This window comes from Chrysemys picta, chromosome 2 (assembly GCF_011386835.1).
Source record: "Chrysemys picta bellii isolate R12L10 chromosome 2, ASM1138683v2, whole genome shotgun sequence".
Classification (NCBI taxonomy): Eukaryota; Metazoa; Chordata; order Testudines; family Emydidae; genus Chrysemys; species Chrysemys picta.
In genome coordinates this window covers 212,622,367-212,649,964 of record NC_088792.1, presented here as the reverse complement: position 1 = coordinate 212,649,964, position 27,598 = coordinate 212,622,367, and the positions used below count along the sequence as shown (strand labels likewise).

General features: G+C 42.5%; 1 protein-coding gene across 3 annotated transcripts in view; it reads right to left on the bottom strand.

Moving 5' to 3' along the window:
- Window positions 1-27,598, bottom strand: part of TAF4B (TATA-box binding protein associated factor 4b) — a 160,115-nt gene that overhangs the window by 67,292 nt on the left and 65,225 nt on the right. For all 3 annotated transcript variants that reach the window (XM_065585403.1, XM_065585401.1, XM_065585402.1), the window contains exons 13-14: window positions 26,478-26,534; window positions 6,016-6,135 (exon numbers count right to left, since the gene is read on the bottom strand). In XM_065585403.1, coding sequence (XP_065441475.1) covers window positions 6,016-6,135; window positions 26,478-26,534 — 177 coding nt within the window. The remainder of the gene's footprint in view (window positions 1-6,015; window positions 6,136-26,477; window positions 26,535-27,598) is intronic.

Here is a 27,598-nt window from a genome sequence, read left to right as displayed (position 1 = left end):
AAAGATTTTCCAAAGAATTAGGTATTCTTAGACAAACCACTCCTCTGTTCCCAAGACAACAAATACTACACATGAACATGCAGAGTTGCATTCAAGAAACAGGTTGTTTTCACATGTGAAATTACCTTCATGACATCCTTTACTAATCAGCATGCTAGGATTTAGATGTTGGTCCAACTAGAGATGACATGAGATCAATACAACACACATCAAAAGTTAAATTTATGAATGTGCATTTCCAATGGAACTTACAACAAATGCTACCAGGTCAGTTTAAGTTCACATCCAAACCCTTTTTTAAAAAAGTACTACATTAATGGCCCAAAACACTGCAATATGACACTATTCCCAGTTGTACTTATTTGGCACAGTGCTACCAATTTTTTAATAAAGGAAATAATGGACATGCCAAAGAATGAGTGACAGCTGAAATATGTAACAGGAAGCCATTACACCACCTCTTATGCCAAAAGAGGGTTAACAATTGCAACCTTGTGTTATATAGCCTTTCCTTATCAAAGGCACTGTTAAAAAAAACCAAGAATTATTAACCAAAAAAACTTGGTGGGAAGGGAGGAAGAGATGAGGAAAGTTATTCTAATGCCAGGCTCATGTTTTCAAGTCTTCCAGTGGTGTTACATAAAAAGGCAGATAAGCTCACTTCTACATGCAGAATAAAGGCCACTATTGATGTATTGAAGATTCCAAGGAACATAAAATGTACCCACTCAAAAGGAAGATAAGTTCTTAATACATTTTCTGTGACCAGGTTGACCTGGGTTCCTCCACCTCACTTGATCTGAGGGACAGGATGGCAAACAAGGATCATGGAGGAGTCTCCTACTTGCTACGTCTGCCTCCTTTGCTTCTCCAGTTTGATTCTTTCTGACCTAGGAGACTGCTTTACTTCCGTAAGGACAGTCTCTTGTCAAAGGCTGGACTAAGAAAGGCCTGCAGGATGGGAGTCTCCACGGTATTGACCCAGCTGCAGAAATTAGGCCAGTAAGTGGAAAGATATAGGCTCTTTCCATGTATGGCTCAGTTCGGAACCACAGAAGTGTAGGACTGGAAGGGACTTCAATAGGTCATCCAGTCCAGTCCCCTGCACTCAAGGCAGAAATATGTAATAACCAGACCATTCCTGACACGTTAGTTTAACCTATTCTTTAAAATCTTCAGTGAGATTCCACAACCTCCCTAGGCAACTTGTTTCAGTGCTTAACCACTCTGACAGTTAGGAAGTTTTTCCTAATGTCCAACCTAAACCTCCCTTGCTGCAATTTAAGCTCATTGCTTTTTGTCCTATCCTCAGAGGCCAAGTAGAATTTGTCATCCTCCTCCTTGTAACAAACTTATGTACTTGAAAACGTGTGTTCCCCTTCATTGTTCTCTTCTCTAGACTAAACAAACCCTTTTTTCAAATCTTTCCTCATAAGTCATGTTTTCTAGACCTTTAATCATTTTTGTGTTGTCCTATTGACTTTCTCTAGTTTGTTCACATGCAGGGCCGGCTCCAGGGTTTTGGCTGCCCCAAGCAGCCAAACAAACAAAAAAGCCGCGATTGCGATCTGCGGCGGCAATTCGGCGGGAGGTCCTTCGCTCCGAGCAGGAGTGAGGGACTGTCCGTCGAATTGCCGCCGAACAGCTGGACGTGCTGCCCCTCTCCGAAGTGACCGCCCCAAGCACCTGCTTGGTAAGCTCGTGCCTGGAGCCAGCCCTGTTCACATGTTTCCTGCAATGTGGCACCCAAAACTGCACTACAATACTCCAGTTGAGGCCTTATCAGCACAGAGTAGAGTGGAAGAATTACTTCTCCTGTCTTGCTTACTACACTCTTGCTAATACATCCCAGAATGAGGCTTGCTTTTTTGTGGAACAGCCTTAGACTGTTGTCTCATATTTAGCTTGTGATCCACTATAACCCCCAGATCCCTTTCTGCAGTATTCCTTCCTAGGCAGTCACTTCCCATTTTGTATGTGTGCAATTATTTGTCCCTTCCTAAGTGGAGTACTTTGCATTTGTCCTTATTGAATTTCATCCTATTTACTTCAGACCTTTTCTCCAATTTGTCCAGATCATTTTGAATTTTAATCCTGTCCTCCAAAGCATTTTCAACTAGAGCCCTGCTAATCTGCGGATATTTGCTTTGTATCCCCATCCATGGATGCGGATATCCACAGACCATTTTTGCGGATCACAGCTCGGATGCGGATACAAATTTTGTATCCGCACAGGGCTCTGCAACACACTCACCTGAATGGAGTGGCTGTTACCCAGCCTTCAGCTCGGCTCTCTGAATCAAGCAGCAGCAGCAGCTTGCTGGGCATTCTGGGAGTTCTAGTCCCCAGCTTGCTCAGATATGGGAGGTAAACTGCAACTCCCAGAAGGGAGCGTGATGCTGTGCTCCTATGCAGTGAGCATAACGCAGCAAGTGTTAGAACCACCGCAGCTGTGTAGGGGTGTCCGAGCCCCCCCATTGGGAGGGCGGTGCTGCACATGAGGACCCAGGATGTAGCCTCCACCCAGAGTGGGGAAGGAAGTACGACTGGGCAGAGCAGGGTGTGGGAGGTCTCTGGGGAGAAGTGGGAGGAGTTGGGGGTTTGACAGCTCTGCGTCACTGGTGCAAGGTGACCTGTGGAGCTGTTAGCAGATCCCTGCAAATCCATGGATAGCCGAAGACAATTTATGCAGATAGGATGCGGATACAACTTTTTGTATCCACACAGGGCTCTACTTGCAACCCCTCCCAGCGTGGTATCGTCCACAACATTTATAAGTGTGCTCTCTATGCTGAGGTAGTCAATAGGCAGACCCTGGGCCAAATCTGGTCTGCTAGACACTTTTGAACAGTCCCCAAAATCTTTTTATTTACTTATTATCATTGTTATTTTTATTATTTTCTTCTCTGGAGTCTGGACCTTGAGTATACATTGACCAAGAAATTGGGACCTTGACAAAAAAGAATTTCCTATGCCTGCACTCTATGCCATTATCTAAATCACTGATGAAGATATTGAACAGAACCGGACCCAGAACTAATCCCTGCGGGACCCCACTGAATATGCCCTTCCAGTTTGACTGTGAACCACTGATAACTACTCCCCAGCCAGGCATTCTGCGAAAGAGAAATGCAGGTCACAAGTTTCTGTAAATTCACGTTAGGATCTGGGTAGAGGCATCCATAGTTAAGTTCTCTGTCTGGATACGGTTGCAGGAGCAGCGTTGGCACTGGTGATGCCGCCCTTCCTAGCCATAGCTATTCTATTATGACTCCCACTTACAGATTCCCTCTGAAACTCCCGTTTGTTGTCCCTTGTTCGCTAGCTCTCCTTGGTCGCTTAGCCTCTAGCTTTTTAGCCCTTCTCTTCTAGGTCAGCCCTACCCCCGCTTTTCTGCATAGGCACCCTCTGAAAGAAACATTCTAGGAAAGATGATCATGAGAATTATTGCTGAATTAGAGGATGCAGCATGAGGGCTATGGATAGGGGAAGGAGGAATGGAAACTGCTTACCCCCTTCATTCTTTTACCCCCACCTTCCCATGGACTTCTGCTCTAACATTCTGATCAAAGGTTGTCTCTGCAGATGTCTTCATGTTCAACCAGGGGTGGGGCCTAGTGAGCAAGTGCAAGGAATTCCAAGTGGCATATTTGCAAATTTCATCTGATGATGCTTCCCATGTCCAGACCAACAGGTGGCCATGTCTCTAGTGTAGTGGCTCTAAGTCTTGGATATCCAACACAATTAATCTGGCCAGGGTGTATCCTGAACCGTGGAAGAGAATGAAAAAGGGAATCTTTTCTGCTCAATGTTTCTGATCCAAGAGCACCGCAAAGGTCCTTTTGAGATGGCAGGTGTTACGGGAAGGGAAAAACTTGAACAAGACTGGAGTAGAAGCTTGGATGGGGGAATATCATGGTTAGGAAATGAGTCAGACGTCAGGATTTTTTATAAAAACTAGGACAGAAGCCAAGCATCATGTTATTATAGGAAAGTCAATACCACAAGACTATAAGACCACTATATAAGAGATAAAAAGCAACTGAGGGTCCTGTGGCACCTTTAAGACTAAGTGAGGTTAAAGTGAGGTTCTTACCCACAAAAGCTTATACTCCCAATACTTCTGTTAGTCTTAAAGATGCCACAGGACCCTCTGTTGCTTTTTACAGATTCAGACTAACACGGCTACCCCTCTGATACTATATAAGAGATAGCTACTCAAGCCACCTCAGGGGGAGGAATAGACGATGTGTTAAGGAGAGACTCATACTAGGTATATCTACACTGCAGCTGGAAGCTAGCCTTGTTTGTGCAATCACACTAAAAAATCGCAGCAGGGATTTTGGGACTTGGGGTGGAGCTTTGGCTCTCAAGCCTAGGGGTCAGGAGGGGTGAAAGCCTAAGTTGTAAGGGCCAGACGGCTTTTTAGTGTCATAGCTTGACCCCCTCTGGCGTGAGTCTGTCTACCTGTGCTGGGAGACTCGCTCCCAGAGATTTATACAAGCCACGTTCTGACTCCTTTTGAGGCACTTTGGAACTCAGGACAGAGTTTCAGATAACGCGACACTGGGGAGAGGATCCCACCTTGTCTCACCCCTCTACTGGGCAAGCAAGGGCTCTAGTGCAGAGATTAGGCTCTTGATGAAAGCCAGCTGCTGGAAGTTTAAGAAAGCTGAGATTCTGGTGCATCTGAAAGAATCTCTATGCCCTATATGAAGGGAATGGTCCACAGTCCAAAACAAAAGTATTTCTCTTTCAAGGGGTTAGCATGGTCAAGACCACCTTACTGGAGATTCCAGACTCCTTCAGGAGCACACTGCCACAAACCACGTTAAAGGATTTTGGCCTGGTCTACACAGATTTTGTACAGGTATAACTACATTGGTATGGGGTGCGATTTTGTAATGAAATAGTTGGCAGTACAATCACTAGTATGGATGCAGGTGCCTTATACGGGTAGTGCTTAATCCCCTTCCTGTACGTCTGTGATAGTTAAATTGGTACAACTTGTGTGTTTAGACAAGGGCACCTGGGTCAGGAGGACATTACTTGAACCCACGGTCCTGACCCATTGGGGAGCATAGCTTGTGTACCAAGGCCCTTCGGTTATTCTAGGACAACTAGGATTTGAAGCAGATGCCTCTTTACTACTTTTTGTGGGCAGAGGCGGCTGGTTTTGTCTTCCAGAGACCACCTCAACAGTTGTTTGTCCCTCTGGGTGAGACTCTCTTCCCCTTTAGGGAAGCTAGGCAGCTAGTTGTCTGTCACAGCCCCAGAAACAGTTACGCTGCTGTCACACATCACTGAGATTGTGGAGGTTTCCTCTCCGAGATTAAGCAGAGACTTTCATCATGCTTTTGATTAGGTCTTGTAAATACAGCACTCCTTTTATACAGCATGCTCATCAATAGGCCTCTGTGCTGGTCACAGATTCCGTGACTACTGCAGCGGCCAGTGTGGCTAACCCCAGGGCTGCCAAAGCAGCTGGCCCTGGCCAATAGCCCCCAGCCAACTGGCTGGAGCAGCCACAGGCCATGGCCCCTGGCAGCTGGTGCTGCAGGCCCCGGCAGCTGCCCCTGGCCGGCTGGAGCAGCCACAGGCTGTGGCCCCTGGCCAGCTGGTGCCACTGGCCTCCGGATGTGCCTCCCCCAGCAGTACCACCCCGCCTTCCACATGCAGCGCCCTGGATTTACCTGCCCCCCCCATAAGATTTAATCACAGGTATTTTTAGTATAAGTCATGGACAGGTCACAGACCGTGAATTTTTGTTTATTGCCTGTGACCTGTCCATGGCTTAATCATGGCATCACTCATCAATACACATTAGAAACTATATTCAAATACTTTCAGTTCACCAAAACTAAGGCTTTTAGTATTTCTTTAGTCATTAAATCTTTATTTTCCCTAAAATATTCAACAAGCCTCAGGGAGGGCTTCCCGCCTTTTTTCCCCCAAAAGGTATAGAAGATCATTCAATATTAAAATGGAACAAATGCATACAAGACATTTCAATACCTCAAGCCCAGATCCAAGGTTTGGTGAATCCAGTGGTCTTTTTTTCCTTGGCCCAATCGCTGCCAAAGCTGTGAGATTGGCTTCTCTTTGTTGCATCTGTGCCAGCTCCAACTGTTGCATCTAATTTAAAAAAGAAAAGTATATGATATATGGTATACTGAAGGGCCAAATTTGTTCATTCAGCTTCAACCACTTGATCTTTTACATAGCTTATAAAATCTGCATCATGACATGAGAATATGACTTTTCAGAAATTACAATTCCAGTAATTAGGCCCATTGCCACACTATTCATTTTAGGAGCCCAGCAAATGCTAACCCCCACTACATATGCCATGGCATTGTCCTTAGGTTCAAGTGTTTTGAGAAGACAGCACCTAGGATCAACAATACCACCAGAGATATCCCTATTGATCTCAAATTCAGTGAATTTTGCTATTTATTGATTAGTGAGACAAGAAAAGTTTTGGCTCAAAACCAGTTTAAATGGCCAAAAATTAACATTTTGAGAGTTGAAGGTTCTCGATATTGAGAACGGGTCACACTGTACTCAGTTTCACAGGTTGTTTCCAATTCAGGTGACCAGATGTCCCGATTTTACAGGGATAGTCCCGATATTCAGGGCTTTTTCTCATATAGGCGCCTATTACCCTCCATCCTCTGTCCTGATTTTTCACACTTGCTATCTGGTCACCTTATTTCCATTTGAGCAAGCAAGAGAAATTCCAAAACATGATGTGTATTTGACAGCATTCATTTTGACTTCAATTATCTGAAGCTTAATTTTGTGCCTTGTGCCCTGACACTACTCTGAATGTCATGGGGACAGAATACGTGGATCACAGGAATTTTCAGGTGACTGAGGTTTAATAGCATGCAGGTAGCACTTCAATTCTCTCATTAGTTAACTTTTTTCAAAATGTCAGGCTTTTTTTAAAAAAAAATTTGTATTTGAGATGTTTAACACTCCAGATACTTATTTTCAGTTGTTCATGAAGAAAGGAATTCCCTCAAAATAAGTCAAAACTTAAGAGAACAGATTCCATGATTAGCTGGTTGGATTAGTTTAGTCAAAATGATGACTAACAAGCTTTTTAAATACACTATCATGCTACCACTAAAAATCACCAGCAGTTTCTAAAAATAAAACTAAGAAAATTTCATATAGCAAGGCAAGTACTGCTGCTTCCCAAGTGTGTTGAAATATTCTTATGTTATCTATAGGATGGTGGAATAACTCAAGAAAACAGAGGGGGAGTCCGCAATGTATTCCCCCCTTCATCCTCCGGCGAAGGAATACCATTTATAGCAAAAAGGCAAAGCAGAAAGGAAATTATTCTCCAACTCAGGGTTCAAAAGGTTCCCTGACTGTGAAGCCCATGCATTTGATTTTCTAGTCATGCATCAGCTACAGTTTTTTATATTAAAATGGCAACACTTCCTTTCAAAGGTTAAGAAATTCTCAGCCAAAGGTGAATTCCTTACAGAGTTTTTGACTGCTCAGTTCAACCACTGCATACAAGGGAAGAAGCTATACTTTTCCTCATCTCACAAAATTTCACTGGAACTTTTTGCAGTCTGCTCACATTTTGCTGTTTAACTACAAAAAGCATTTATTGAGCTTGCAGCGCAGTTGAACACTTTTACTTTTCCCCACTTCTTTACCTTTAATATTCTGTTAAAAAGAAGGGAGCTCCCTAAAATAGGAACTTAGTATGCCAGCAAAAACTCTGACATCTGAATTTATAACCAAATTCTACTCTTATTAGTCATTTGTACCTTTTCAAGTAGGACTAAAATGATCTGCAACAAAATAAAAAGGAAATATTACTCACCCTGTGCAGTAACACTAGTTCCAGCTATGCTCCCTCAGGGGTATGCATTTCAAGGGCTCAAGAGGTGCAAGTGATCAGAGATTTCTAGCTAGCAGTACCCGTTTGACCTGCACATGCACCTTATGCCTCTTCGTGGCAGACACTGAGGCTATAGTGGGGGTACACAGACAAACTGCCCTCATTTCCTTCTCTACTCACTCATTCCCTAAGGAACATCTGAAGCAGAAAGGAAGAAGGTGGGTAGTGGAGCAGTCATAGGAACACACATCTTATAGCACTACAGTTGCTGCACAAGATAGGTAACATTTCCTCATTTCCTTCATCTTTGAATAGTGTCCCTATGGGGTGCTCCACTTCAGGTGACTTCTGAGCAGTATCCAAAAGAGAAGAGAGCTTCGGATCAGGGTCCAGAATTGAAGACAATACTGCAGAGCCAAGTGCTGCAGCAGATCCGACGGAATGACGCAGGGCATAATGCTTTGAAAACAAACGGCCTGAAGTCCACGTAGTGGCGCTATATATCTCCGATATGGGAACATCCTTCAAAAAGGCTGTAGATGTTGCTTGCAATCTGGCTGAATGCGCTTTCACATCTGGGGAGGTGGCGGGGGAAAGGAGGGCTGAGCACCCACAGACTCATAACAGGTAGGGATACTTTCAAAATGGATATCAGGTGGTCTCTGAGCAGAAATAGGAACCCCTTTGATCTATCTGTGAAAAGTATGAAGTGTAGAAGATTTCCTAAATCACTTAGTCCTATCCAGATAGAAGGGCTTTGACTTTCTAATACCCAGGTTATGGAAACAGGATTCCAGCTGAAAACTATTAGGTTCTGGAAAAACATACTGGTAGATACCTTAGATTTTCATCTTGCTCCTCCTTGTTGATTTAAAAACATGCAGGACATGATGTCCCATATGACCCTAATCGTTCTGTCCTGATGAAGGGCAGGAAACAGAGGCAAGTATTCCCAATGGCCTTGAGTGCCAAAAGGTTGATCTGGAGACAGCTTTCATGAACTGTCCATCTGCCCTGAACCCGGGGGTGTCAAAGAGGACTCCCTACCCTAACAGAGTTGGGGTGGGTTGGCAGAAAAGGATGCTTGCACAGACATGGAGTTGCTCCTTCCACCAGTTTAGGGAGTTATTCACGTGCAAGGGGACCTTCACCCACCTATCCAAAGTGTGTCTGGTCAGAGAATAGGCAGCTCTGAACCAACCTTGGAAGCAGTGGAAGTGTAGCCTTACATGATGGGTCAAAGATGCACACTATCATATGGCCAAGGAGTTGAAGACAGTTGCTTATTGAGGTCCAAAGGCTGCCCTGAATTGTTCCTATCATTCTTGACAGGGTCACAAACCTGTCTAAAGGGAGATGCGCTCTGGCTGTCACTGAGTCCACGTACGCCCCTATAAACTTTATCCTTTGCACCAATACTAACATGGATTTCTTTTCATTCAGCTGTAGGACCAACTCTTGGAACACACCATAGGCCCTCTGGGTGGACGATAACACTGCCCCGAAAGAGCACCCTTTGAGCAGCCAGTTGTCAAGGTATGGGAAGACAAGAATCTCTTCCTGTCAAAGGAAAGTCGTCAACTACTCCTAGAACTTTCGAAAACACCTTTGGGGCTGAAGAGAACCACTCGCTACTGGAAGTAATCTTGGTCTACAGTGAATCATAGGTATTTCCTGTGCGATAGGAAATGGTTATATATTTTATGGAAGTAGGCACTGTGTAGGTCAAGGGATGAAAACCGACCCCCTTCCCGTGGCAAAGGAATTATAGTTGCTACAGTCACCATCTAAACTTTTGACATTTCACCAACTTGTTCAGCCGTCTTAGATCTAAGGTCAGTCTCCAATCTTCATCCTCCTTTGGTACTAGGAAGAGAAGAACTACCAGCCCCTGTAAGGGGAAGGGACAGATTGTATTGCTCCTAGCTGGAGAAGAGAGTACTAAGGCAAGAGGGGGAGACGCTCATGTGGGGGTCCCTGATGAGGAACAGGGCAGGGGGGTGGAAACAAAGGAGTGCCAAAAAACTGGATGGTGTAGCCCAGTGTTATGACCTCCAAGACCCACTGGATCATAGTGATCCATTCCCAAGCCCGAAGAAATGAACAAGGTTGTCCCCAAAGGGAAGGTGGGGGCTAACGGACGGAACTGCAAAAATCAGAGGGGTGGAAGGATTTGAACCCGCAGCCAACCCATCAAAACTGCTGTTTAGATGATGCCTGGGTGGTCATGGAGCGTGATTGGGCCGCCTTCTTCCTCTGAAACCTGTCTCTTTGGGCAGGTTTTCCCCATGGGTTTGCGATACCCCCAAGAACTGAACGGCATCTGACCTCTGGGCAGTCTGACCTACTGAAACATTTCCTACTTATAGGTGTGTGGATGCCCAGGGAACATAGGGCAGCCCTGCAGTCCTTCAGCATATGCAGGGAATCATTCATTGTCTCAGAGAAAAGCTTACAACCAAAGGGGTTGTACAACCCTCTATAGGGTTCTGAACCTCTCTCAGAAACCCTGAAAGTTGGAGCCAAAACACCCTGCACATAACTACCACTGTGGAGAGAGATCTGGCAGCAATGTCCACAGCATCTAGGGATGCTTGGAGAGCTGTTCAGGCCAATAGCTGAGCCTCCACAACAATGGGCCAGAACTGCTCCCTGCAGTCATGTGGCAGCTGTTCAATAAAGGCCATGAGCTTGTTGTAATTAGTCAAGTTGTATTTGGCCATGATTGCCTGACAGTTCAGACAATCCAGAACTGCATGGTCACAGACAATAAGACGTTTCAAAAAGACCCAGTTGCTTTTGGTGTTTGTCATGGGGGTAGGTCTCAAAATGTGGCTTACACCGTTCGTTCACTGCATCCACCACTAGGGAGTTAGGTGGGGATGAGAAAATAAATAGTCAGAATCCTTAGAAGGCACATAGTACTTCTTATCCACCCTTTTTCACGTTGGTCACTGTCGGAAGACAGGATACTGGGCTAGATGGAGTTTTGGTCTGACCCAGTACGGCCGTTCTTATGTTCTTAGGGGCCAGCATCTGCCATACCATCTTAGCCAGATCCAGCAGAGCCTCATTAATAGGTAGCACCCCTCTGGAAGGTGTTGCCAACTACAAAACACCCAGCAGCTTGTGCTGCTGATCTCTGACCTCCTCCAGAGGGATCTGCAGAGCACCAGCTACCCTTCTAATGAGATCCTGGAACAGTATGACGTTGTTGGCGGTGGAAAGTGGGGGAGGCACAACAGCCTCATCCAGCAACGACGACGAAATTGCGGTCTCAGGGGTGACTTCCTCTTCTGCCCTAGCCTCCTGCTCCTCAAATGTCTCCTTCTGTCATGCAAGGGTAGAGAGAGGATGGGAAACCCTGGCCTCCCTGAGGGACAGTACCAGTAGTCTGTTGAATTGTTGCCAATAAGCAGCCCATGGGTCTCAATATGACCATGGGGGGGGGACAGGGACAACTGGGGGTGGCGTACAAGGTTGGTTCCACCATCCTTGGTGAGCTGCAAAGTCCTCCCTGAGTGAGGGTGCGTTCCTGAAGAGGTATGTAGAACGACACCCCCCCCCCCCGACACTCAAGGAGACCAATTGGAAGTAGTCTTCCTCTACATCATCCCATACGGGGGCAGTCATTGAGGATGGATGAGAGTTGTGTGCCATGGAGTGGCCACTCAGAGACCAAGGTGTCTGTACTGAGACATGCTTGGTACCTGGCCAGCAAATTCAACACAGAGGTCTCTCAAGTATCAGAACTCCTGTGGCAACAAAGGACCCCAGTAGTGACACCGTAGCTGAGATTGCCATGGCTGGAGACAACTGTACCAATGATAGGCATACTTCAGGTGTTGTGTATGTCAGACACTGAGGGCAGTTCACAGACGCACCCCTGTATAGACTCTGTCTGCCATGAGGAAGCAGAGGGTGCATGAGCAGGGCATGGGCACTGCTAGCTAGAAATCGCGGATCAAGGGCTTGAGAGGTGCATAAGCACCTGAAGTGGTGAAGCACCCATAGGGACAGTACTCGAAGATGAAATTAGGCTTATAGTTCTTTATGTACAAAGACCGAAAGCTGTGTTTAAAATGCATTTCCTGGTTGGTTGGGTTTTTTTTTTTTTTTAAACATAAAAAAACTTAAATCTTGTCTCCCCTAAAAGCCCTTGGTAGGTTATCACCTCCAGTGCCTAATGGACATTTTGAAAAAAGTGATGTGTCACAAATTCAACCTTCCTGCCCCAGCACTTAAGGTGGAAGAGCAACAAACATGATTAGACCCCTTCCCCCAGCGAAACACAGGCTTGACATCATTCCTAATGTTACTAAGGTTACAAACAGTTTAAAACCAAGTCATTCACACAATATACAAAGAGACCAATCCAAATTTTAAAAAGATTTTTTACAGCTCACCTTATCTCCTCAGAGAAGTTAAACAATGTTTCTACAGCATTAGCTACCATATCACACTTACACTTTACATTTAAGAAAATAGAAATAAAAAATATGTAATAGTTTGTTCATCAGAACTTGCATTTTGCATGCTCTGTTTCCATTTTTCAGTAGTGTAGACTAACATTTTCAAGAGTGTTTAAGAGAGTATGTTACCAGTAAAGTTTTTCAATTGCTTAAGTTATCTACAGCTGCCTTACATAAAAACTTAATATTTGTGATGTGTGTTTTGGAAAGAACATAATTTAAAAAAATAAAGAGGTAGACGTAGAAAATACTTTCTGAAGTCAAGAATAACTTACTCTAAGCTGGGGAGGAGAAAACAATTTAGATCAAAGTAACTAAATTGAACCTTCACTTAGAAGTTCAGCCAAACCTCAAGATTCGAAAAAATTCAAATAAAAATGAAAAATATTAAAAGTTTAACCACTTCCTGGATTCATTAGAAGCAATTAAAAGCCAAGGTTCTTTGACAGTCAGCTGTTCGATTTCCAAGCCCAAGTTTCTAAATCTAGGATGTTCCAAAAACATCCAAACTTGTGGGCAATAATCTGAGCTGAATTTCACAGAATTGTATATCCCTTGTTTTAACCAGACATTCCTATCAATACATTTTTGTAGCAGCGTTTTTCATACAGAGGTGCCACACTGTACTTCACAAGCTCCAAGAGCATGTTTTTTAGTTTTATGGCTGTTACAATACAGCAAAAAGACAGGTAAGTGCAGATAGACCAGTATATAGTTGCTTTAATCAACAGATAGCCAATTAAAAGCGATGGACATTATTTCCAAAGATGGTGCCTAAAGTCAGGGAGTCTAAGATGCTGACCCTACATTGAGATTTGTGTGGGTGCACGCATGCACAGCTCATTGCAGGATCAAAGCCTGAGTCTATAGTTAGGCTCTCCAATAAGTGGCCAGATTTTCAAGGTGTTTTTGTTTTGAAGTCAATTAATAGTGGACATAAGCTGATGACAACAAGACAAGCAGGAAATGGGTTTCACAGCAACAGAAAAATGTATTGTCCCTTCTCACAGATTTAAGATTATTAAATTTGGACAAAATAAGTGGCCTGCCAACTTTTACCTTGATAGGCAGCGATGGTAATGACAAAACAAGAGCCAGTGACACAAAGAAGTATGACTGAAATTGATACTGATTTAATAGAGAGCCAGTCAAACGTGATGTGATCGCCCAACTGGCTACTGGTGGAAACAGAGGCTGCTGAATTCTGTACAGTGCATGGAAGTAATTCCATTAAAGAGTTAATGGAGTCTAGAAGAGACATTTATCAATTATCCCAAGAGACAGATACACCTTCTTTTGCCAGCTTGGGTGAAAATCACACCTCCCTACACCAGCTAATCTCCCTCCACTCTGGATTGGTGGGGATTGGGAATTCCCTGAGAGGGAGGGAAGGTGCTGCTATCATTGCCTACCCATTGTTGGAGGGGAAGCAGGTCCAGCAGGAGAAGGTGAATTTCTTTAACATGGTGAATTGATGCATCCTTGGCTAGCTAACCTCTACCAGCACCACTTTCTAACGCCAACTGTTGCAGGGCCCCCATTTATGAAAAGGGGAGTTGGGGATGCTTTCCGCCACTTCATCCATCTGCACTCTGTCCACAACACATCTTCCACCATAGGACCAACAAAACCAGGCAGAATTTGGCCAGGATTTGAAGAACAAGTCTCATTCCGGCTATTTTCTGGAGGTGAGAAAGTTGTGCTCTAGTACAAAGAAACACCAATTGTGAAATACAATGCCAATGTAAACTTCCAGTATAAATGCCCATAATCCTTGTAAGGGACTGAAGGAAATAATGAAGAGTACCATGCTAGCAGCCCAGCTCAACACACTGGTGAGTCAATTAAAAAGATCTGATTGAAATGTATTTAGTTTTTATAAATGTACAATACTTGTGACTGAGTATTGAGAGAGTAGTGAAAGCAGAATGGGAAGGAGAGATTCATGAGACAGGAAGATGGTATCAACACATGCCAGTGAACAATCGCTAGTTTATTATTCCTATGATACCGTGGTCAGGAACAAGGTGGTCAGAGAAACATCGGAGTTAAATTTTTCATTTCAAACAGATATTTTTGTAGTACATCCTTGAGTTATCAGAAAAGTGGAGGAAGGGGAGAAATGGAACTGGGTTTACAGTGCAGCATAAAGCAGAGTAAGAACTCCCTTTGGGTGGTGAAGACTCAGAAGTAGGTTATTTGGAAGCTACAGAAGGAGTTGGTGTTTGGCTGAAGGGTTTCTTGGACTACCAGACTTCCACTAGGAATGGTTAGAAGTCAACATCTCTGAATGAGGAAGAGGCAGTGTCCCAGCTAACCCTCTTCTCCCAAACCCACTTCTTAAGATATGCCCTCTAATCTCTTTCTCCAGTACCTTCCCTGTCCTCCCACCTCTTCTAAACACATCCCAGACCCCTCTCAAAATACAGACATTATGCTAATCTTTTGAAGTGTCTTTAAACCTTTTAAAAGGCAGGAAGTTGCATTTAGTATTTCAAATATTTTCCATGGACCCTCTATTTTTCTATCAATAGATCCTTTTCCTATCCCATTTCAATTAAGATGAGGGATGTGCCCTTACTCAGCGCCATACCCTGAACACATGTACATTGTTTTCTAGGCTATGGAGGATATGAACTCCTTTCAAATTATCTCTTCATCTTGTTGGATCCCATTACCAGGAGATGGATGATTGATGATGCATCACCACAATAATGTCCACATGACAGCCACCAAAACTGGCAAGCTCCCTCTCCTATCCTGACCTACACTTCAGCCACTGAAATAGAAGATGCTGCTGCCATTATGTCACTCCATGAAGAATAAGGATTTTGTCAATGTCAAAATTTAGGTCTCAAAACAGCATAAAGGGGGCAGCCTTTGGACCAGAAGCAAACGACAAAGTGTTCATGCACATTTTCCTCCCTCTGAGTTTTACTTTCACTCCAAGAATTAAAGTACAAAGATTTCTAAAATCCTGTACACAACGATCAAATTGCTGTGAAAACGTCTCACAAGTTGCAAAATAGTCTGTTGCTGCTGGCCTTTTTAATAATAAAAGTGGGTTTTAAAGTCTGGTCTTGCAGCAGTCAGGAACTTCTAGGGTGACAATAACCATTTTAGTTAATCTGACCTGCAGCACAAATCAAAAAAAGGTACATTTTTAAGTCCTTCCTTATAGTGAAATGGCATTTGCAGCATAGCTGTAATCACATAAAATGAAAGCCTTTAAAATTGACCTCTCTCTTCTCCATTCAATTTCTCTACCAATAAAAATATTACCTTTCCAGCTCATGGAAATTGTATTTCTCACTCTTGTGAAGTCTTATTCTCCACATTTCAGTAAAATATGCAAAGCCTCTATCCAATATTAAACTGACTACATTTTTGATGACAATACCTTTTAAAAATAAAGTTTAACTTATGAAAAGACCAGAAATATTTCAGTTACAAGACTCCAGACTGGTGAAAAAGCAATTTTGGTTGTTATGCAAAGCATTCCCAAGATTGAGATCTTGGGTCACAATGGTGAGTAGAACAGGTTGCTTACCAGTGGTCTCCCATCAGTCCTAGAACTGCTAGCCACAGTTAGGTGCCTGAATAAGGAGACAATTTTTTCTCTTTGCTATTACCTAACAGGCTGGTTTATTTGTTTTGGTAATTAAAAAAAGCAAAAAGGAAATACTGTATTACTTGTCTCATAGGCAAAACAGCAGGGCCATCTGTTTCTAGAGGCAGGTACCATCTTTGTCCCATTGGGCAGGAGAACCAGAGTAGTATGAAGTCACTTCCTTATATCTGACAAAAGGAAATGGAACCTGGCTCTTCAGGAAGCTTCCAGCCTGCACCCACTAAATAGAAACCTCAAAAGCTGCTTCAAGTCACACTGCCTTCCAAGCAACATATCCAGGGTCTTATGAGCATGAGTTTAAGTTGTTCAATAATTCAAATAAGATGGTCTCAGGTAAACAGTCACCTTTGAAGTACTTCACGATGAGACTAATCAGAGCCCTATTTCACACTGGGTGAATGTGGATAGTTATGTGCTAAGGAAGAACTGTTTGTTGTAGTGTTCATGAAAATCTGTCTGGGAAACTGGGAGGGAAAGAAACTAATCAGTGTACTGTTCGTGGACCGTACTTTTAACTAACTCACAGATTGGTGTGTCATGTCTCTAGTATGTGATTTATGTTATTGAACTAGGTCACCTTGCCTCAACTGTATAAGCAAAGGAGCTCTTTAACTCAATATTTATTGTGTATACAATTATTTTGTTAAGAAGAGAACTTGCATTTTGGTCATATACATATGCAGAAAACAGGTGTGAAGTTACCTTAAGAAACAGGGAAAAGGAAGACCATGCTTTGAGGATCCAGAAAGCATTTTTACTGTTCTCAGGAGCCCGTTTTTTCCTACGCTATCCAACATTTAGGACAGTTTTGCAGAAGAGGCAAAGTGTATAAGAGGAGCAGGTCTGAAGAGCACAGGGTAGACCAGGGGTTCTCAACCTTTCTTTCTGAGGGTCCTCCCACCAACGTTCTATAAAACTCCATGGCCCACCTGTGCCACAGCAACTGGTTTTCTACATATAAAAGACAAGGCTGGTGTTAAGGGTTACCAAGCATGTCAATTGCCTGGGACCCCATGACACAGATGCCCCCGTGAAACTACATTGCTCAGACTTCAGCCCTAAGTGGCAAGGCTTCGGGCCCCGGGCTTCAGCCCTATGTGGTGGACCTTTGGCTTTCTGCCCTGGGCCCCAGCAAGTCTAACGCTGGCCCTGCTTGAAGGATCTTCTGAAACCTGCTCATGGCCCCCCAGGGACCCCAGACCCCTGGTTGATAACCACTGGGGTAGACAACAGGGTAGCAAATAGGCTACGGGAGTACAAGAGGCAGCACTTTGACAGATGGCAGGTATCCTAGTAGAAAGGTCAATCCAAATGCTCAATTCTGCATGAGTGCAGCACATGACAAAGTACATACAGAAAATGTGACAACCACATACCATGAAAAATACCCTTCTACACAACTATGGAAGGAGAAATAGGAATGGAAAAATCAAGTGCTAAGAAACACTATGTTGTGGACTGAATAGAAGGAGCAATATAAAGAAACCAAATCTTTGAGACTAGGCAGTAAGGAGAATGCAACTGTTTGGATGCGAACAGACAGAACAGTATGGAAAGGAAGCTATACAAGGAACAATTCTGGGCTTGGTTTGGAGTGACTTAAGAAAAATGACTGGAAATGTACAGGTGTGGGATCGACCAACAGTGGCCCTTACATAGATGGGTTTAGTAATTAGCAAAAGAAGGGTAACTTCAGCGCACCAACTTTAGAAGAACATGGGAAAAGATAGGGTATATCAAATGATTTAAAGCATCAGAGGAACTGGCAGCAAAGGAAACTGGGAAGGGCTGAAAGACAAGTTAATGTATGCCCAAGGGTTATGCATGCTATTCAGCAATAAAAATATGTTCAGAGTAATAAAAGCAGTAATGTGGATGAACAAAAATATGTCGAAGGCTTGAGGAAAAAGGAGATGGCGGACAAAGGCATATGAAAGAGACAAAACAAGGTAGAGGACTGTTTCAGTTTATAGAATAAGGAGAAATTATACCAAAATAGGTAATCACAAAAGAGTTTACTCAAATGATCACTTAGTTTTTCTACTCATTTTAAAAGGATTCAGTTCTCCTTGTCTTTTCCATTGCTGTACATTGGCTGTACATCTTGAAATTCTACATTTTAACTGTCTTTTTTTAACCTATGCTGTTTATTCTAGATACTGAAATTATTTTCATCTCTCTCTCTCACATTCTCATTTTTTTATCTATATATTCTACCTTGTTTCACCTAAAGACTGAGGGATGTAAGGTGTTTAATCTCCTTCTACCTTTCATGCATCAAGTTTTCAGAAGCTTTTTGCCCCTTCTCTTGAATGCTCTTCTTTATTGCCTTCTGCTCTAAGATATCTACCTACCTTCTCCATTCCCTTTTGCTGCATGCCAAGCATGTTCCTATTTTAAATGTTTATTTTACTTTGCCTCCTCAGGACCTTATACCAGCTCTCAGCAAACCTAACCCATTGAGCACTGGAGTCTTTACATTTCACTTGTTTTGTAGGTAGTTTTCTGACCTGCAAGGTGAATGCCACATTCTTTCCAGCAGGAGAGGTGGAACTTTAAGACTGCGAGACTAATGTATTTGCCATCTTTTCTTTCTTGCCTATGATGCAATTTCTCCCTCCACCCCCTTAAACCCTTTCTAACCGAATGCTTTAATTAGCCATATATGTTTCTATTGGCTTTTTAAATTGTTTTTTTTTAAGAGTTAAATACAAGATAGCAGGCAGTATATGGTCTGAAGTGGCTTGGTGTGTAGCTCTTTAAAAAACTGTATTAAATAAAGTTGCATTAGATTATATTGTGGATTTTTTAAAAAGATATTTCACAGGCATGGCTTCAGTGGCAAAGAAGTCTAAAGTAAATACTACCTAAGATTTGCCCTACCAGGCCAGATGTTGAATCCACTATCCTGACAGTGGCTATAACCAGATGTTTCAAAACCAAGTGTAAGACAGTTACACAAAAACCTGCGCAGAGGGATTTTCTTCCCAAATCAGTGACTGGCTTATGCCCCAATGTCTGAGGATTTAGATCCCTTGCAGAAAATAACTTGTCTAATCCTTTTCCGAATCCTACTAAACTCTTGGCCTCAAATATCTTCTTGTATTGAGTTCCACAGGTTGATTAGGTGTTGTGCCCAAGAGTATTTTTTTTATCAATTTCAATTTTGTTGCATTTCAATGTTACAGATGTGCCATTGTTTGAATGTAAATTGGAGCACTTAATTTACCTTCACTATACTATTCAAACTGTAAACTTTTGTCATGTCATCTCTAAACAATTTGTCAGTGTCTTCTCACACAAGGTTCTCAGTAGCTATTTGTAGCTCCCATCCCTGAACTCCTATTTGTGCTATACATTTTGAGAGACAGGGGTGGCCTGACTGAAAACAGCATTCCATAAGATGGCGTATTATATAATGCCATAATATAGTCAATAATTCTCATTCTTTTTACATTGACTAGTGTTTGCTGTTGAGTATTCAGCAGTAGCTTGTGTTTAGCTGCCTGCAAGCCTGCAATAATGGGGAGGTCCTTTTCCTGAGAGACTAGTTAATTTAAAATCCAGCAATGAGTATCAGTAGTTCCTTCCAATGTGTATTACACCTTGTATGATTTTCATCTGCCATCATGCTGCCCAGTTACTTACTCTTGTTAAGTCCCTCAACTCTTATGTCATCCTGAGATAGCTAAACTGTGCTCTGCAAGTTTTGTCATCTCACTTTTTACTTCCTTTCACCAAATACATTAAACATTGGTCCTAATACAGAATTTTGGGTATTTCCATTTTTAAATCTTTTGCTATGTTGAAATCTATTTATTCATACTATTTGCTCACTCTTCACAAGTTTATAATCTACAGCAGTACACTTTACCTCTCAGCCTGTAATTAAGTAGGGTCTGTCTACAATGCAACAACACACTTGCGGATGACTTGGGCTCACAGGGCTCAGGCTAAGGGGCTGTTTAATTGTGGTGTAGACATTTGGGCTCAGGCCCAGGCCCAAGCCCAGGCCCAAGCCCTAGGATACTCCCCCCTTATGGGGCCCCATAACCCAGGCTCCAAACTGAGCCCAAACTTCTACAGTGCAATTAAACAGCCCTGGGCCTGCATCAGCGGACACAGGCCAATCGTGGCTGTTTAACTGCAGTGTAGACATACCCTTAATTTCCTTAACAGGCTCTCATGGGTGACTTTGACAAAGATTTCCTGATAACCCAAAAAGACCCTAAATGATCCCCCTTCAGGCTTTTTAAAAAGGTATGTACATTTGCTACCTTTCAGTCCTTCAGGATAGCTGATTTTCATAAGGTATGACACAGTTGCTCAGCAGCTTCATTCCTAAGTTACTTCAGAACACTAGGATGTACACCCCCCATATGGTTATGTCTAAAGCAATGGTCTAAATGACTAACACCATAGTCCAGCTGCTGGAAGATCAGACAGCTGGTTGATGACATTGTGAGGTCTTCAACTTGTTTCCAGCTCCTATCTGCCTCTTCCAGGGGTTACTACTACATAAGAGGTGGCAGTGAACAGGAAATATGAGCTACCTTGAGGACTAGAGTCACCACTGGGAAAAGGAATGCGTGGAAGAACAGAACTAAAAAGTGGGGCAACACATGCAAGGGAACAGGAAAACCAAGCAGCAGGGAAAATAATCAGGCAACTGGGAAACTTTTTTAAATGGGAGGAGTGAATCTGTAGAAGGGGAACAGATAACCAGAATTGTAGAGCAAGGGGTGGGGTGGGGATAAAAGGAACAGAGGTACGGAAAGGACATGATGGGCAGTGGAAATACAGTGAGACTAGTTTTGAAACTACGACAAATGCAAATATTAGTAACTGCTAAAATAAGTTAGACCCTCTCCTACTACTGTTTTGCTGAAAAAGGTGCAGTAGCTGCCACAGTGATTTTAGGTTAAACTAAAGAGGGTGAGGAGACAGTCCATGCAAACACAAGTGCTGGAGAGATGGCCCCCGAGACACTAAAATGTGGGATATATTATTAAAAGCAGAAGAACCCCTGAATTAAAGAATTACTGTTTCCAAGGTCCCATGGCATTCACACAAGATTTCAGAAGAGACGTGAGAGAAAGGGAAGCTTGAAAGATGAGAATTTAATTCAGATGCACGAGCACCACATACAACAAATGCGCTGGAATTTTCCATTCACATGAAGCTCATGTTTGCTCATCTCGTATTATATTCCTACTCTTTAGTACATCTATTTAAGTCACATTGGAATAGAAAGTGTTAGTGGACTAGAGACCACTGATATTTAAGAACATATCTGGGGAAGATACAAAGTTACTTGCACATTTCACTTTAGGGGAGGGAAAAAAGTTAAACTAAATAGTTAACTAAAACATTAAACTACAATAGAATGGGGAGTGGCAGAAAATAACTAGAATGTTCAAGTCCAAAGAACAAGAATCACAGATTCACAAAAAGGAGGTTTATACCCCAATAAACCTGAAGTAACAGAGTGGGAAAGCCATGAACAATTTACCCAGGCTTTGGGAATGCTATTATACAAAAGGCTGACATACAAGGTTAGTAAGTATAGTAGAAAGCACAAAATTCTTGAATGGATAAAGGAGTAGCTTGAGGCATGCCCAACAGCAGTCTAGAAAGGAATGTGTACTTTCTGTAGGTGATAATTTGCTAACAGGTTTGGGTGAAGGAGGGAAGTAAATAAAGGATCAAATTTAGTGTGGGCTAGATAGACAGAGCAGGGGCAAATCGGTGGCTGTTAATGTAGAGAAGATTGAGGAGTGAGGTTAAGCCAAAAAGGTCAGGGAAATTATTTATAATCTCATTTATAAAAGCGTACGTCCACTGCCCAAGTCTCTGGATGCACTTACAATAAAACAGTTTTAAAAAGATGTTGTAGCCAGCTGTTGGATGAGAGCTAACCATGAATTTATATGTATTCACCATTGTGACAAAAACATTCAAAACACTCCCTCTCCCGCCAATTAACAATCCCTAGGCAGATGGCAGGTTTAAGTTTATAGAAATGCAGGTTGGTATTCTATAAAACAAAGAGGAGGATACACTGCAACTATCTAGAAAGGAGGACAGAATTGAGGGTGGTAAGAGGAGAAAAAATGGGAGGGATGGCGTTTAATGAATGAAGAGCGCAAAGTGGCAGGAGGATTCATTATTAGGGCTCCGTGACGTGTGGCTGACCCCAAGGCTGCCCAAGCAGCTGACCCCGGGGACAGCCACAACAGCCACTGCTGGAGCAGCCCCCAAAGCAGAGCTCCCGTCCTGGCCCCTTAGAGCAGCCCCTCCGTCCCCAGAGCAGCACCCCCCGTCCCCAGCTAAGAGTTAGTCAGGGGTATATAGTACAAGTCATGGACAGGTCACGGGATATAAACATATTTATGGGCCTGTGACTTTTACTAAAAATACCCATGACTAAATCGTAGCCTTACATTGTTCATAGCAGAAGACGTCAGTCATTTATGAAATACAGACACTATGGCCAAGATTGTCAAAAGTGACTGGCTATTTTGGATACCCAACTTCAGCCACATTAAAAAGTGTGATTTCCAGTTGGATTGGTGCTGAGTACTTCCTTAAACAAAAAAAAAAAAAAAAAAAAAAACAAACAAAAAAAAAAAAAAAAATCAGGCTCCTTAAGGTGTCTCAAGTTAGGCATCAAACACTGAAGTACCCAACGTCACTGGCCACTTTTGAAAGTCTTGGCCCATGTGTCTAAATTGTTTGACAAAGTCTTATTATGCCTCCATTTCTAAGGCTTCTAAACCCAAAGTTCCTAAGTCCAGTCCTCTACAAATTGTTTACCAAACTTTGGAAAACTGAACATCCCTTCAAGAAGGGTTGCATGGTTAGTTTCATTTTCAAATCCCTCCTGTGTTAGAGGCTTACGACCCACAGTTTAGACCTTTAATGGAAGGAAATTGAGTTGTATTTTAATAGGCCCTTTCATTTTTATTTTGTAGCTCTTCATGGTGTGATCCTTACTCCTTTCTTCCATGCTTGGATGAGCAGTAAATAGGTAAAACTTTTGACATTTAAAGAATCACTGACATCCAAGTTAGCATTCCCCTTTGAAATTAATAGGGGAGTCCACATCTCAGTGCTACTGTTTCAGGTTCTCTGAAAACATTGGCAAGAGCTGCCAATTTAAAAAAGGTCTCTGCCACCACAAAAAGTTTAAAAAAAAGTTGCTCTAAGGGAAAGCTGGAACTCTGGAGAACAATGGCAAGGCCTGTCTGTTCCCTGCCCCGCCGCACCCTGCCAGTCCTTTGCACCCCCCCTCTTCAGGACATACTGCTTAAAAGGGTCCTGGGATGTTGAAGGCTTCCAATGCTGCAGGGTTTTTCCCTGCAGGTCGCCTTCTATTACAAACTTGGTCTTTTTAATTGGTTTCTGAGGCTGTGGATGGCATTGCGTTCTGCACGACTTAGGTTATGAGGCAAGCGATGTTTTTCCACAATTTCTGCCTGTGCACGTCGGCGGAAGCATTCTATGTATAGGTCCAGACTGCCATTTCGACCCTCAGGAGGAGTCCATGTGGAGTTCTTCTTCCTGTGTTGTTGGTGGGAGGGTATCTGTGTAACTCTTCTGTTAGTCTTAAAGGTGCCACAGGACCCTCTGTTGCTTTTTACAGATTCAGACTAACACGGCTACCCCTCTGATACTTGGCTTTTTAATTGTCATCTGTGATCTGATCCAGAGACTCAGAAATTGCTCCTGCTGTGAACAGTTCTGGGTAGCCACCATGACCTCTCCTTATTGGAAAGGCTGACCTGGAAATGGCACTACCCTTGTCCACAGGTGTGCCAAAGCCCCACAGACACTCAGGTGTTTGGGGTCAGGCTACACTCAGGGTTTGACAGGCAAAAAGGTAGTCTTGGCGATAATGAGCCTTTTCAAGTTTTAATCCTGAATTACTACAAAAAACTGTTGATTTCTCTCTGCTCTTAGATTCCATTTGTGTTTGCATTTAAAAAATGCAAACATTCAGCCCTCTTCAAGCTTTCAGTAAAGAAGTATCAGAACGGACCAGTTGGATGTGGGCTCAATGCAACTCACAGCCCCAGAATGGAATCTGTTAAGAGAAAAATATCCTAGCTCAGGGGTAGGCAACCTATGGCACATGTGCCGAAGGCGGCACGCGAGCTGATTTTCAGTGGCACTCACACTGCCCGGGTCCTAGCCACCAGTCCGGGGAGGCTCTGCATTTTAATTTAATTTTAAATGAAGCTTCTTAAACATTTTAAAAATCTTATTTACTTTACATACAACAATAATTTAGTTATATATTATAGACTTATAGAAAGAGACCTTCTAAAAACGTTAAAATGTATTACTGGCACACGAAACCTTAAATCAGAGTGAATAAATGAAGACTCGGCACACCACTTCTGAAAGGTTGCAGACCCCTGTCCTAGCTCATTAGGTTGAGTTAACAAGCTGCATTTGGAATCTTAGGAAGCTCTACTTAACTCATTCTTTAAAAGGACATTGAAATGATAGAGCAGCAGGCAACCAGAATCACACACTGATGCAAAGCTCTCTATTATTCAAAGAGGTATGGCAAACCTATGCCTGGATTCTTTTGATGGAGCGGTAATTAGAAGGAGCATTCAGTGGGGTGTACAATTTGATGGAAATATGGGACAGATGGTACAAAGGCTGTTTAAACTAATACAAAATAGAGGTCTAAAGGACATGAACTCAAATTAAGGAAGGGCTGAGCACTAAATTCAGGTGGAGTGTCTTCTCCACCAAGGTGCCTTCTTGCTGGTTTACTAATAAGTCATTTTAAAGAGAGAACTGAACAAAATATTCAGGACTAATAATACCATCTAACTTCGATTCCAATTTCCTATTGTAGTTTAGGATTTTCAGGCTCTTGTACAACATTGTTTGGAGGAAAGGAGGCCAGGAACTATATCAATTTCTTATATACAGGTACTTCTAAGTTGCAATGCTGCATTAAAGTCTCCCTAAAAACCTATAAAGCACTGTGTGCTAGAAGTTATCTACACAAGATAGATAATGGAAATCAGGATGCAACCACACAAACATTTGAAGAGAGACATTTGCTGCAATCTCCGTGACATGAGAATCAATTTGGAGAGAGTATTTAGGCAACCCTGCCACTTGCAAATTGTAAGCTTGACAATATTCTTAGCACAAGATAAAAAAAACCCAACATAATAAAAGCAAGTTCTCCCTTCTGCTCTTCCTCCCTTCTCTCATTTTATGTATTTCTCTTTCTACTTTGGTGGAAATCCAGAGCATTGATTTTAGGACTATTTTACTGGATTTCCATTTGTTTTGCCTCAGCTCCTACATTAATCCAAACAATAAGGGCCTTTAAAGCATTCATAAATAACCTGCTAGTGCTGCTGGCACCTAGGAGCCAAGTGCAGCAATGTTAAGCAACAACAAATTTCATAGTTCAAAAGGCACAGTTAAAGAAAAAGGTTGCTCAGAAAAAAATCACTCATTTAGCACAAAGATCCTTAAAAATTGCATGAAATCAGTCAAGTAACTATAGAAACCAATTTCTTCAGCTCTGTATCACACGTCTCACACCTCAATTGTCTTTATTATCATCTGCTGTCAGATCCTTAATCAGAAATGTGAACAGGCTTGATGATTTATTCAGCAGGGAAAAGAATCTGTAGGTCAAGTGAAAAATTTCACACACACACACTCTCCCTCCCCTCCCCCCAACCTTAGGTACTTTCATTTCATTCTGTTCCCAGTAGCTCTGGGGGCAACTCCAGTGAGATCCAATATTAAGGCTCAATTAAAATAAGCTCCAATTAGTGGAGCTTTTTTCTCTCAGGCTAGAAGAGTCAGGAAATGGATATTGGGAAATGTAAAAAGTCAGCTACTGAGAGGAGGCTGCAGACATAAATGAACTTATTTGTTGATTTCTACAGTTGCTATGCAGAGGCCTCTGGGAGTAAAAGCTTAACCAGTCTAAGCTATAAACTAAAACCCCTGCAGCTAAACATGAACTGTGTGAAACAAGGGCTCCATTCCAGAACAGAAAACTGCTGGGCCCAGAAAATTAAAAGCCAGAGGCGTTTTCCATTTAAAACTAAATCCCAGTACCGCCTCCCAGCCAAAGAATTATAAGCAGTATCAGATTTACAAAACGAACAATTACCCTGGAAAAATGTAGCCTATTGTACAGTCCCAGATGCTAAATCTCAAAGTTTCTTTTTTTTTTTTTCTAATCCCACATTATATTCCTACTAAGTGTATGGCTGTAGTTTACAAAGAACCATTTCTAGACAGGCCTAAACTATGAAAATTAAATGTTAAGAAGAGCTCATAATTCATTGACCTCATTTGAAGTACTGCCCTTGCCTGTAGCAGTTCCTGTCCTTCCCCAAGGCCTCCGCAAATGGTATGCAACAGCAAAATAAACCCTGACCTAATTGCCAGGGGAGGGCTGCCAACCTTCCCTCAAAACACAAAGGCAAACATGGTAACTTGAAAGTCCTACCTCTTTCGCTTTCTGCTTTAATCGCAGCTGTTCTGGATCTTCTTTATTGGAACGACTCTATTAAAGGAAGAGAAAAATTTAACAAATTACTAGCATCTAAACACCGCAGCATCCGTTAAATATTTAATAAGTGACAATTTTCTCTTGTGATTGAATGTCTTAGCTCCAGGGGTGAACGCCTCAATCCAGATTGGCTTCTCCCCCCCCCCAGCCTCCCTCCTCTTCATCTGGGCCTGGCTGCCTCTGTTCTAGCCTGGAGGAAGCTTAAACTGAAAATGATGCTAACGCTGTCAGTCAGGTCCAGTCTAGGCATGATGTTGTTCATGTCAGCAGCAGACACTTAAAAGGACAGGAAGTAGAGAAGTTGTTCTTGTTTAAGTACAGTGAGATCCTAGTAAGTCTAGATTCCATACCCACCCAAGTGATTCTAGAATATGGGCCCCAGACGTCTATCAGTTCTTAAAAAAAAAAGACACACAGTCAAACTGAGCCAAGATCATATATTGTCATACTCAGTGGTGCAGCATTTACACATTTTGTTTATGCTCAAACAACAATTTTAACCAACCAAGCATAGGCCAGAAATGGGTCACATATTGGACTGACCAGATTGCAACACACACAGCTGGCCAAGATTACACCTCCAGAGCATCACCAGAAACAGTGGGGACAAACATTTTGACAAGGCACCATGTAGAATATTGAGAAAGGCAAGCAAGTTGGATCCAGAAACAGACAGGTGTTCAGATTAAGAATACAGAATAAATATGGCTATATGTTTACCAGCAAGACCGAATGAACCAAAACATGGCCTTTAAGTAACTACAAGCTTTTGACTTTATTCCTTAAAAAAATTTTATTTCTGTATCAACAGATCATCATAATATGCATATGTTGTTCTTGCATTTATTTCTGGAAGATTAGGACTCCTCACTTTTAGCACCAAAAAAAAAATTTAGACCTAGTGGACTGGACAGTAGATATGCGGGGAGATGGCAATAGAAATTTACCCCATGGCTTGCCTGTGAGCTAAACATCCATCTCTAAGAGAAGCAAAAACCCAATAAGAACACCTTTTCTGCATGGCATAGGCCATGCTAACGTATACTTACATGTTATAA